General features: G+C 45.1%; 1 protein-coding gene across 1 annotated transcript in view; it reads left to right on the top strand.

The window, feature by feature from the left end:
- The window catches only part of exoc3l4 (exocyst complex component 3-like 4), a gene marked incomplete at its 5' end in the record, with an annotated part of 29,090 nt that overhangs the window by 5,896 nt on the left and 10,067 nt on the right, over positions 1-13,127 (top strand). The window contains 7 exons of the mRNA XM_080539816.1: positions 6,837-7,034; positions 7,642-7,826; positions 9,569-9,823; positions 10,044-10,237; positions 11,011-11,128; positions 12,470-12,595; positions 12,719-12,819. Coding sequence (XP_080395942.1) covers positions 6,837-7,034; positions 7,642-7,826; positions 9,569-9,823; positions 10,044-10,237; positions 11,011-11,128; positions 12,470-12,595; positions 12,719-12,819 — 1,177 coding nt within the window. The remainder of the gene's footprint in view (positions 1-6,836; positions 7,035-7,641; positions 7,827-9,568; positions 9,824-10,043; positions 10,238-11,010; positions 11,129-12,469; positions 12,596-12,718; positions 12,820-13,127) is intronic.

Raw genomic sequence — 13,127 nt, forward strand, 5'->3', positions numbered from 1 at the left:
ACCTTCAATGAATGGCCTATTTTAGAACTGTTTTCATATACAGGGCGCACCGGATTATAAGGCGCACCGGATTATAAGGCGCATAGAATAGAAAATACTGCAGTCAAACGTTTGACTGGGGTTGCGTTACGCCCAAGCTCCACCTACTGCGTTGCGTCACCTCTCCATCGGTGTTGTGTCAACTTCCCGTTGTCCATGCTCCACCTGAGCGTTGTCACCGTCAATGTTCTACCTGCTCCACTGTCAAATATTTTTTTTTTTCCACCTCAAGTATCAGCCGTTCGTCATCCATTTTTGCAACAAGCGTCAAGGACCTGCGGTGATTCACAGCTGACTCGCGTGAATAGCAATTCGCAATAGCTGCGACCACGAGCTATAGAGTAGTTAGCTACAAGCATTTTCAATCTGGTATTATCTCTATTAGTGGATTAACCGCTGTGGTGATTTAACAGCTGATAAAAATACATCAAGTAGACTACAAACAGAGCAAAACAATAAAACACCAGAAAACAACCAATAGGCTATACAATTATAACCAACAACCAATATGTGACAGCTCCTGGTGAAATGTGCAACGTAATTTTTTACACATGCTTAAACTACAGATTGTAAGCTTTCAAATGATGTGTCATACATTCAAATCAGAGAAAGATTGAACACGACAGGCGTATTTGAATGTTGGTTCACCTCAAACACTGAATGGGAGAAAAGTGACTCTGAACGCAGCCCCAGCTATGAACGCAGCCACAGCTACGAACGCTGCTAACAAAATACATCGCTAGGAAGGTCCAAACTGTATTTTAATAACATGACAACATACTGGGAGAACATCGACATGCTAAAAACACATAACTACACATAACTAGATGAACACACAGTTCTTGCTTTTGAACACGAGCTAAAACGTATATGTTTACAAGTTTACAAGTCAACCCTCCCTTACCGGTAGCCTCCGGCAAACGAGAATAATGAATCCAATACACACATTATAAGTGTTTAGTGATCGTTAAACTGTTGTTTATTATATCGAGTGGGTACTTTAAAACTTCAAGTTGAAAGCACCAAGAAGGACGACCGCCTCGAAATTCATCGATGTTCATGTCCCGTGCTCGCGCTGTTGCCTTCATTCGAATAGTGAGACGCTTCTACTTGCGGCTCTCTGTTCAACAACCCACTGTTCGAGTTTGTCCTCTAACTGTGTTTGTCCTCTAACTGTGTCTAACTGTGGCCATCTCGCTTTGTTCCCTCGGAAACTCTGTTTAGTCTTCTTTACTTGGGGTCTTGTGGTGTGGGACTGTGAGTAAGCACAACACCGGTGTTTACTGATTACCGTAATGCTGCAAGCGGTGCGGCTTTGTAGTTTACCAGTCGTACTGAAACATTTTGACAGAGCGCCTTGAGCGCTGTGTACAACCAGTATGGATCAACCAATTAACAAATTGATCCATATATAAGGCGCTTCGGGTTATAAGGCGCACTGTCGGTTTTTTTGAAAATTAAAGGCTTTTAAGTGCGCCTTATAGTGCGGAAAATACGGTACTATCTACAAGATAATACAGACAAATAACTAGTACTATCTACAAGATAAACATACATCCAACATGGGAAGAACAATACAACAAAACATAAGGTATGTACAGCGGGTAGGACAGGTGGGGACATACACCACAAGTGGGGGCGGGGGACAAAACACAAAGTATGTACAGTGGGTAGTTCGGGCAGGGGGACAGACATATAATATGTACAATGGGTAGTTCGGGCGGGGGGACAAAACAACAAGTATGTACAGTGTGTGGTCATGGTGGGGGGGGGGGGGGTACAAAAACACCAGTAGATTTAGGCGGGGGGGAGGGGGGGGGGGGCGACATAATAACATTGCGTTTGCTCAGAGTGTAGACCAGGTAGGGGGGTGGGACAAAACAACTAGTATGTGCAGAGGGTATTTCAGGTGGGGGGGGGGGGGGGGGGGTGGGAGACATAACAACAAAACAACAAGAATATATAGAGGGTAGTCCAGGTGAGAGTGTAGTCTTTTAATTTGATTTTTGATTTAGAGGGTCCAGTTACGGATTGCAGCCTCCTGTAAATGTTTTTTGAGAGTGGTTTTGAAGGTGGGCAGTGTTTTGCACTCCTTTAAGATTATAGGAAGGGCGTTCCACATTTTTACTGCATAGTTTGCAAACGAGTTTAACCCCTTGTTTGTGGTGCAACGCGGTTGAACGTGGTTCGTGGAGCTTCCTCTGGTATTGTATGTGTGGACGTTGTTCACTTTTTGGAAGTATGTTGACAGGTACTTGGGTGTCTTTGTGGTGTAGCGTATCTTGAAGACCAGGCCCAGTGCAAGCTGCTGCACTCTGTCAACTACTCGTAGCCAATCAAGGCTAAAAAAATGAGCAGCGGTTAGATGTGTCCTAGGGTTGAGGCCTAGCAGAAGCCTAACCAGTTTATTTTGGGCTGTCTGGAGTCTTGTTTTTAGGGCCTTTGTGGTTCTATAGTACCATGATGTTACGGCATAGTCGAAGTGACATTGAATGAGAGCTCCTGATAGGGTCCTCAGTGTGTTTTTACTGACAAGTGAGGATATCCTGTACAAGAATCTAGTTCTATGGTTAACTTTTTTGATTACTTTTGCTGCCATTTTATCTCCGGAAAGATTTGCCTCTAAGATGGAGCCCAGGTATGTAATATCCTCTTTTCTTGGGATAGTAATGTTACCCACTTTTATATTGTAATTTACAGCCTTTCTGAGTTTAGATGGGGATCCGTATAGGATGGTTTCAGTTTTACCTAGGTGTATTGATAGTTTATTGTCAGCTAGCCAGATGCAGATTCTACTCAGTTCAGTGCTTAGCGCTTTTTCCACCTGCAATATGTCCCTGTCAGAGACCAGCAGAGCCGAGTCATCCGCGAACAGGAACAAATTGCAATCACATGCTGATGACATGTCATTCACATATATTAGGAACAGTAAAGGTCCCAATATGCTTCCTTGTGGAACGCCGCAGGTCACTGGAAGGGGGGGGGGACAGTGTTCCGTTCACACTAACCACCTGTTCCCTCCCCTCTAAGTAGGATTGCATCCAGCTCACCGATGTTCTATCGAACCCAATTGCTTTCAGTTTATCTAACAATATGTGGTGATTTACTGTGTCGAAGGCCTTCTGGAGGTCCAGCATGACCATGCCGCAGTACTTGCCCGAGTCCACCTCAAGGTTGATGTGGTCGTTCAAATAGAGAAGGCATGTGTCAGTGGAATGGGATGTTCTGAATCCTGATTGAAATTCATACATCAGATTTTTTTCGGTAAGGTACCTATCAGGGGCGGATTTAGGATCGTAGGAGATCCGGGGCTTAGCCCAGAGGGAGAATATAATGTGCGATAATGTGAAAAATTTGCCTTCAACCTTCAACTTACCACCACCTTAAAGCGGACAAAAGGCACTGGAGAATACATATACATTCACACCCTTTAATGAAGCAAACTAATTGTGGTGGTTCTGGGCACAGAGGGAGGTCAGCACACGTAGCTCCCCCTGTCAGTCACCATCATTTATATTTGTATAGAATGACATAATTGATGGGCTGAGGCTAGTTATGTTACAGTATGTATATCAGGGCAGACTCTGTGCTCACCACTTATATTGTATTTAGAGTCTTGTCCTGTGTTATATGACGATATATTACATGTATTGTTGGCCTGTGTATAGTACTGTGAAATCAAATCCCCCCTGGGACATTAAACAAACTTAGTTAGTTAGCGTTACATCTTAGGATAGATTTGAGTCATGTTCTGTATACATACATACTACCATAAGGGCATACTTAATGTGGTTACTCCATGTTTACTAGCTGTAACATTAACGTTACATCATTCTTTTTCACTTGTTACTCAGTCAACCAGAGTGCAGATATCAAAGACTATCAGCCTGTTATTCACTTTATTTGTATAAGTATTATCCTTTGTTTGATTTCTTACCATGTACCGTAACAGTACCTTGCTATGTTTCATTTTCATTATAACATAACGTTATGTTATGATAGCCAGCTAGCATTAGCAAACCGGAAAAGTAGTGTCAGTGAGTCAGTCACCTTTCTAATAAGATTCACAAACCTGAAACATCATCTATGTCATCACTGCTGGTGATGTCATTGTTGTCAGCTGCTGATACTGCTGCTGCAACAGTTCTTGGCGCTTGTTTTGTTGAAAAAAACTTTCGGATGTTTTGGATATCCTTACAATTTTGCAAGTCAGGCACTGATTGAAATCACTTCTTCTTCAGGGCAGGGCAGGCTACGCAGTACGCAGGCTAATGTCGCGCAGCTGCTGCCTCTCTGTTGGACTCCGGTACTGCACGTTACTCAAGAGAGTTTTTTTTTTTTTGTTTGTTTTTTGGGGAAAGTAAAACATTCGGGGCTTTTCAGAAAACATCCGGGGCTTGAGCCCAAGTAGCCACCCCCTAGCGCCGCCCCTGGTACCTATCAACCTGTTCATAAACTATTTTTTCCATAAGTTTCGAGATGGAATTAAGAATAGAAACAGGTCGGTAGTTGCCTGGGTCTAATTTGCTTCCTTTTTTATACAGTGGGGTTACCCTTGCTATTTTAAAGTCAAGGGGGACGTGTCCCTGTTTGATGGAGAGGTTTATTATGTGGGTGATGATTGGGGTAATGGAGGCAGCTGAGTCTTTTAGAAATCTGGCTGGAATATTGTCATGGCCCGTGGCCTTTTCTGAGTGTAGAGCGCCCAGTTTTTTAAACACCTCATCGTTTGACACCATGGAGAGTTTAAAATCATCTTTGCGTACACCCAGTTTATTGTAGAACGCACGGATGTGCTCTACACCATAACGCCCTGAGTGGGGTGGTAGATTGTTAACTAATTTAGTGGCTATGGTTGTAAAGAAAGTGTTTAAGCACTTAGCCACATCCAGCTTGTCTGTAAAGAGAGAATCTCCAGATTTTATGCTGATGTTTGTGGACCTGGTTTTGAGTTTTTGACTGCAACCTAGTTGGCTATTAAGTAGCTTCCAAAGGTCACGTGGTTTGTTTAAGTTTTCTTCGATTTTGTTATCGAGGTATTTTTTCTTAGCAGATTTGGTCATGGTAATTACCTGATTGCATAGTTTGTTGCATTGTTTTTTAATTTTCTCAAAGTGGGTTTTGAGATCTTCGTTTAAGTGTTTCACTAATTTTGATTTGCATTTTTGAACTTCAGAGCATTTTAGGTCTCTGACTTTCATAGCATTTAGAATGTCCGAATTCATCCATGGTTCCGATCGGGCTTTAACCCTGGTGGTTCTCATGGGGGCTATACTGTCAATAATATTTAGGAATTTGGTTTTGAAACCTAGCCATGCCTCCTCAACCTGTGTGCTTTTTAGTTCATCTAACCAGTCTTGATTCTCCAGTTTATGGTTTAAGGCCTCACTAGAATAGGATTTAAGGGATCTAGTGGTTACAGTTTTATGACCGCCAGCCTTGGGTTTATGCTTTTTACGAGTGCAAAAGATCATGTAATGATCACTTAGCCCACATACAATAACCCCACTCTTGGAGATTTTGGCTCTCATACAATACAATACAATAACCCCACTCTTGGAGATTTTAACCCTCCTACGAGGTACTGTTAGTCAGGGTTAACCCTCCTACGAGGTACTGTTAGTCAGGGTTAACCCTAACCCTCCTACGTGGTACTCGCTCTGGGGCACGCTACCGCAGCCTCCCGGGCAGAACCAACAGGGTTTTGAGATCTTCGTTTAAGTGTTTCACTAATTTTGATTTGCATTTTTGAACTTCAGAGCATTTTAGGTCTCTGACTTTCATAGCATTTAGAATGTCCGAATTCATCCATGGTTCCGATCGGGCTTTAACCCTGGTGGTTCTCATGGGGGCTATACTGTCAATAATATTTAGGAATTTGGTTTTGAAACCTAGCCATGCCTCCTCAACCTGTGTGCTTTTTAGTTCATCTAACCAGTCTTGATTCTCCAGTTTATGGTTTAAGGCCTCACTAGAATAGGATTTAAGGGATCTAGTGGTTACAGTTTTATGACCGCCAGCCTTGGGTTTATGCTTTTTACGAGTGCAAAAGATCATGTAATGATCACTTAGCCCACATACAATAACCCCACTCTTGGAGATTTTGGCTCTCATACAATACAATACAATAACCCCACTCTTGGAGATTTTAACCCTCCTACGAGGTACTGTTAGTCAGGGTTAACCCTCCTACGAGGTACTGTTAGTCAGGGTTAACCCTAACCCTCCTACGTGGTACTCGCTCTGGGGCACGCTACCGCAGCCTCCCGGGCAGAACCAACAGGACCACCAACAGCTTCTTCCCCTCAGCTGCCGGAATTCTGACTCTCAACTCTCCACCGTCTCACTGACCACACAGTTACAGTTACAGGCTGTGTCTCAGGAGGTAGAGTCACCGTCTAATGATCACAAGGTTGGCAGATCAGCGGTTGGCCACATGTCGAAGTGTCCTTGGGCAAGACACTGAACCCAAATTGCTCCCAGTGAGCGGGCCGGCGCCTTGCATGGCAGCTTGCCGCCATTGGTATGTGAATGTGTGGATGCAACCTCAGCACATATGTTACTATGACTAAAAACGTTTTAATATTGCCTTTAAATGACTAAATAATTAAATTAAAATTATAAAAACCCATCCTTTTAATATTGCATTTAAGTTACCAAATAATTAAATGATGATTATATAATGATTAAAGCACTTTGAGCTGCAACGTTTTCAGGAAAAGCGCTATACAAATAAAGTTATTATTATTATTATTATTATTATTATTATTATAATTATGTTGCTGTCTGGTCCACAGACCCGACGTCGGCCATCGGAGACTCTCTCCTGAAGAAGGGGGCGTCCCTGCGGAGGAGTCTGAGGCTGGGCAGGAAGGACAAGCCCCCCCCAGACCTGCTGCAGCCCGTCAGCGAGGAGAAGACGGAGAAGGGGGAGGGGAGGGTGGAGATCAGAGACTCCTACACCCTTCCAGAGCTCCCCCCCACACCCCTGTCAGGTGAGACCCCCCCCACACACACACACCCCCCCCCACACACCCCTGTCAGGTGAGACCCCCCACACACATCCAACCCCCCACACCCCTGTCTTTTTTCTCTAACCCTTCCTAATCCTCCCTCCCTCTCTCTCTTTGTCTCTCTCTCTCTCTTTGTCTCTCTCTCTCTCTGTCTCTCTCTCTCTTTGTCTCTCTCTCTCTCTTTGTCTCTCTCTTTGTCTCTCTCTCTCTCTGTCTCTCTCTCTTTGTCTCTCTCTCTCTCTCTCTTTGTCTCTCTCTCTCTCTCTCTCTCTCTGTCTCTCTCTCTCTCTCTCTTTGTCTCTCTCTCTCTCTTCCTGCCTATCTGAGCTTTGCTTCTCTCATGTCCTCTCCTGATTGGCTGCTCCTCCTCATGTCCTCTCCTGATTGGTTGCTCCTCTCTCATGTCCTCTCCTGATTGGTTGCTCCTCTCTCATGCCCTCTCCTGATTGGTTGCTCCTCTCTCATGTCCTCTCCTGACTGGTTGCTCCTCTCTCATGTCCTCTCCTGATTGGTTGCTCCTCTCTCATGCCCTCTCCTGATTGGTTGCTCCTCTCTCATGCCTTCTCCTGATTGGCTGCTCCTCCTCCAGTGATGGAGATCAACAAGCTGATCGAGATGGAGGTGCTGGAGGAGGCGCACCTGAACCTCCTCTCCCTGCGCCGGGAGTTCCAGCAGGAGACGCAGCAGCTCCCGGAGGACGACACCTCCTCCCGCGTGGAGCTGGCCAAGAAGGAGAAGGACCTGCGCCTCCTGTACGGCACGCTCAGGGACAAGGTGAAACACCTCCTCCATTTCAAAACTCTGCTCTTCACTTTCACAATCTCTTTCTCTCTCTCTCTGTCTCTCTGTCTCTTTGTAAACCGAGGGAACGGATTACTAAACCGAGGGAACGGATTACTGAACCGAGGGAACGGATTACAAAACCGAGGGAACGGATTCACACATCAAATATATTTTTTCTACCATGTGACCCCAGGGGGGCTCCGTAGGTTCTATCTCCGTCTAGGGTAGTTCAGAGATATTGAGCTTCAAAGTTTTTACATTCCATTATGTTCTGTGAGATGGAACCTTTGTATTTTATTTAATTACTAACTCAAAAATGTCAACATTTAAAAAATAACACCACACAGGCATTAATAAACACCTAATGGATCAGATTATGTAAAAAAACTAAATTTTGACAGAAACTGAGATAGAACCTTATAATTCTAACGTCACGAAATGCATAATAAAGTATGGTATAAAGTATAATGTATAATAAAAATGTATTATTATTGTTATTATTAATAAAATGTATTATTATCAGTGATGTGAATAACGGCGTTAAAATAAACGGTGTTACTAACGGAGTTATTCTTTCCAGTAACGGGTAATCTAATTGATTACTATTTCCATCGTTATAACGCCGTTACCGTTACCGGTAATTCAATGCGGCGCGTTACTACAGAAGCTTCTCATTGTCAACCGACCTCAGTCACAGCTGGGAGGGGAGGGGAGGGGCGAGACAACCGCTTAAGTGATCATGATTGGCTATGGTAGAGTTAAGTGATCATGATTGGCTATGGTAGAGTTAAGTGATCATGATTGGCTATGGTAGAGAAAATGTCATGGTAAGCCAACCATAGTTCAGTGTTGTGCGGATGTTTCTACACACAAACCACACGCGCGCACAGCACCACACACACACTCAAACTATCAGAGAGATACACGATCATGACGTCATACACGCAGCAATGGCGAGTCCCGAGTGTTCTAAGGGTGAACGTGGCGTTTTCACGGTGGAAGTACAGGCACTATTTCAGTACTACTTTAAAAGCACTTCATATTGTTTAACTGTTAACTTTTGTAATGAAGAAAATACTTGAAGTACAATATGTCTACCAGTTGTGGTCTGTTGAAGTGCAATAAATATGAAAAGTTCCCTGCTGAAACCTGCTCAGAAAAAATCTATCTTCACAAGAAGATCACATTTATCTTCTAATATGGCAGTGGGTAAGCTTTTCCTTGTCACATTTGGCTGACTGACCTTAACTTAGCCCGCTGCACCGTGGTAAAAAGTAATGCAATAGTTACTTTCCCTAGTAACTAGTTACTTTTATAATGAAGTAATTCAGTTACTAACTCAGTTACTTTTTGGGATAAGTAACTAGTAACTATAACTAATTACTTTTTTAAAGTAACGTGCCCAACACTGATTATTATTATTAATAATAATAATAATAAAATGTATTATAAAATGTATTATTAATTAATTAATAAAATGTATTATTATTATATTTTTAAAATGTATTATTATTAATAAAATGTATTATTATTATTAATACAATGTATATTATTGTTATTATTAATACCATTTATTATTATTATTATTATTACTAATAAAATGTATTATTATTGTTATTATTATTATTAATACAATGTATTATTGTTATTATTAATAAAATGTATTATTATTATTCATAATAAAATGTATTATTATTATTAATAAAATGTATTATTATTATTGTTGTTACCAGGTGAAGGGCATCGTACGAGACTCCAACACCCTCACCTCCCGCAACAAGCCGCTCCTGGTCCTCGTGGCGCGGGTGATCCAGGAGGAGGAGAAGAGGGAGGGGGAGCCGGGCGGCCTGGGGGGTCCCGGGGGGTGGAGGAGCTTCTGGAGGGAGGCGGTGAGCGAGGGGGCGCGGGCCAGGCTGGGGGGGGTCCACCTGGAGGGCCGGGAGCAGAACGCGTCCTGGCTGGCCGTGCACCTGGGTCTACTGGGCAAGGTAACCCCCCCTCCCCCCCTGGACATGCATACAACCTCCCCTACCCCTAACCATTTCCCCTAACCCTGCCACCACCCCCCCCCCCCTACCCCCCTGGACATGCATACAACCTCCCCTCTGTTGTTTCTGTGTTTTCAGTTTCTCCCATATTGTCAGCGTCTTTGAGCCTCGGAAAAGCGCTATACAAATATAATGAAATATTATTATTATTATTATTAAGGCCATCCTGGAGGACCTGGAGAACGTGCGGGCCCACCTGCAGGGGGCGTACCCCCCCGGCTTCCAGGTGTTCAGCACCTACCTGGCCTGTTACCATGGCGCCGTGGGCCAGCACCTGAGGACGCTGCCCCCGCTGGTGACGGAGCTGAGGGACCTCTACGCCCTGCTGGACTGGATCATCAACCGCTACCACAGGTACCTGACCCTACCCCTAACACCTGACTACCACAGGTACCTGACCCTACCCCTAACACCTGACTACCACAGGTACCTGACCCTACCCCTAACACCTGACTACCACAGGTACGACGCTGAGGTTAACACACACACACCTGAGGTTAACACACACACACCTGAGGTTAACACACACCTGAGGTTAACACACACCTGAGGTTAACACACACACACACACACACCTAAGGTTAACACACACACACACCTGAGGTTAACACACACACACACACACACACACCTGAGGTTAACACACACACCTGAGGTTAACACACACCTGAGGTTAACACACACACACCTGAATGATAAGCCAGGTAATCACTAACGAGGCTGTTCTGTTGTTGCTCTGCTAACTGATAATGCTTTAGAGATAACAAGTAGAATGAAGACAGTTGATATAGGATGTCAGATATGAGACCGGTCAGATTGTGTGTTGAGAGATGCTGTACCACACCTCTTCCCCTCTCTACCTCTCCTCCTCTCCTCCTCTCCACCTCTCTACCTCTCCTCCTCTCTACCTCTCCTCCTCTCCTCCTCTCCACCTCTCCACCTCTCCTCCTCTCCTCCTCTCCACCTCTCCACCTCTCCACCTCTCCACCTCTCTACCTCTTCCCCTCTCCTCCTCTCCTCTCCACCTCTCCACCTCTCCTCCTCTCCTCTCCACCTCTACACCTCTCCTCCTCTCCACCTCTCCTCCTCTCCACCTCTCCACCTCTCCACCTCTCCCCCCCCCACAGTGACAGGATCATGGGCAGCCCCTCCCTGAAGCTGGAGACAGAGGCTGAGCCCCCCGGCCTCTCTCTGGAGGACGTCTTCTCCGACCAGCTGAAGGAGAGATACTGTGACAGGGTCAAGGTGAGGGACTAGATACCAGGGCGGCTGTGGTGCAGGAGGTAGAGGCTGTGTCTCAGGAGGTAGAGGCTGTATCTCCGGAGGTAGAGGCTGTGTCTCAGGAGGTAGAGGCTGTGTCTCAGGAGGTAGAGGCTGTGTCTCAGGAGGTAGAGGCTGTGTCTCAGGAGGTAGAGGCTGTGTCTCAAGAGGTAGAGGTTGTGTCTCAGGAGGTAGAGGATGTGTCTCAGGAGGTAGAGGCTGTGTCTCAGGAGGTAGAGGCTGTGTCTCAGGAGGTAGAGGCTGTGGTTCAGGAGGTAGAGGCTGTGTCTCAGGAGGTAGAGGCTGTGTCTCAGGAGGTAGAGGCTGTGTCTCAGGAGGTGGAGGCTGTGTCTCAGGAGGTGGAGGCTGTGTCTCAGGAGGTGGAGGCTGTGTCTCAGGAGGTAGAGGCTGTGGCTCAGGAGGTAGAGGCTGTGTCTCAGGAGGTAGAGCCGCCGTCTAATGATCGCAAGGTTGGCAGATTGGCGGTTCGACCCCCGGCTGGCCACATGTCGAAGTGTCCTTGGCCAAGACACTGAACCCCAAATTGCTCCCATAGGGCTTTCACACCGGCAGTTCCGAACGCCGGTTCGCGTTCGGAAACCTCCGAACGTTGGCGCTGTCTGGCGAACGATACACTGGTATGAACGCAGGCTCGTTCGCCAGACAGCGCCAACGTTCGGAGGTTTCCGAACGCGAACCGGCGTTCGGAACTGCCGGTGTGAAAGCCCTACCAGTGAGCGGGCCGGCGCCTTGCATGGTAGCTTGCCGCCATTGGTGTGTGAATGTGTGTGTGAATGGGTGAATGAGAGGCCGTTGTAAAGCGCTTTGGATAAAGGCGCTATATAAGTGCAGTCCAGATACCCCACGTTATAAGCAGATGTGTACAGTAGGTGTATATGAAGGGTGTGGATTCAAAGCAAACGCTAGTGCTTTGGCAGATTATTTAGTGGATATAATAAAAATATTAGTATTAATTTTACATGTGATAGCTGAGAATAAATCCAGCAAGTAAACTTGGATCTCTGTCAAACTCACCCAGACTTTCTGTTCTATCTTCTAATCTAATCTAATCTAATCTAATCTAACTATCTAATCTAATCTAATCTAACTATCTAATCTAATCTAATCTAACTATCTAATCTAATCTAATCTAATCTAACTATCTAATCTAATCTAATCTAACTATCTAATCTAATCTAATCTAACTATCTAATCTAATCTAATCTAATCTAATCTAATCTAATCTATCTAATCTAATCTAACTATCTAATCTAATCTAATCTAACTATCTAATCTAATCTAATCTATCTTCCATGTGTTTGTCAGGCGGATATGAGATCTTCCCTGGACAGACTAATAGAACTTGAGAGAGTGTGGAGAGAGAGAAAGGAGCCAAAGAAGGACGACGACGGCGTCTTCCTCAACTCTGACATCCACATGGACATCTGGCTGGTACTGTTGTGTCATACACTGCATGAACGATGACACTATATCGCCACTAGGGGGCAACAGAGGCATTTAACTTTATTATTTCTGTCATTGGAAATGTTAACTTGGCTCCATGAATGTTTGTAGTACATCAAGAGCAACGCTGTGAATTCCAGGAAGATCGACACACACCTGGAGAGGAAAGTCATCTGCGCGTGCTTGGAGGAGTTGAAGCAGTTTCCTAAACGGTACGCTCCTACACCAACAGCCCGGTCCAGAGTCTAACCCTAACCCTGACCCCTGACCCTAACCCAACCAAACCAGTCCAGAGTCTAACCCTGACCCTGACCCTAACACAACCAAACCAGTCCAGAGTCTAACCCTGACCCTGACCCTAACCCAACCAAACCAGTCCAGAGTCTAACCCTAACCCTGACCCCTGACCCTAACCCAACCAAACCAGTCCAGAGTCTAACCCTGACCCTGACCCTAACACAACCAAACCAGTCCAGAGTCTAACCCTGACCCTGACCCTAACCCAACCAAACCAGTCCAG

Source organism: Nansenia antarctica (assembly GCF_963989245.1).
Source record: "Nansenia antarctica genome assembly, chromosome: 1".
Classification (NCBI taxonomy): domain Eukaryota; kingdom Metazoa; phylum Chordata; class Actinopteri; order Argentiniformes; family Microstomatidae; genus Nansenia; species Nansenia antarctica.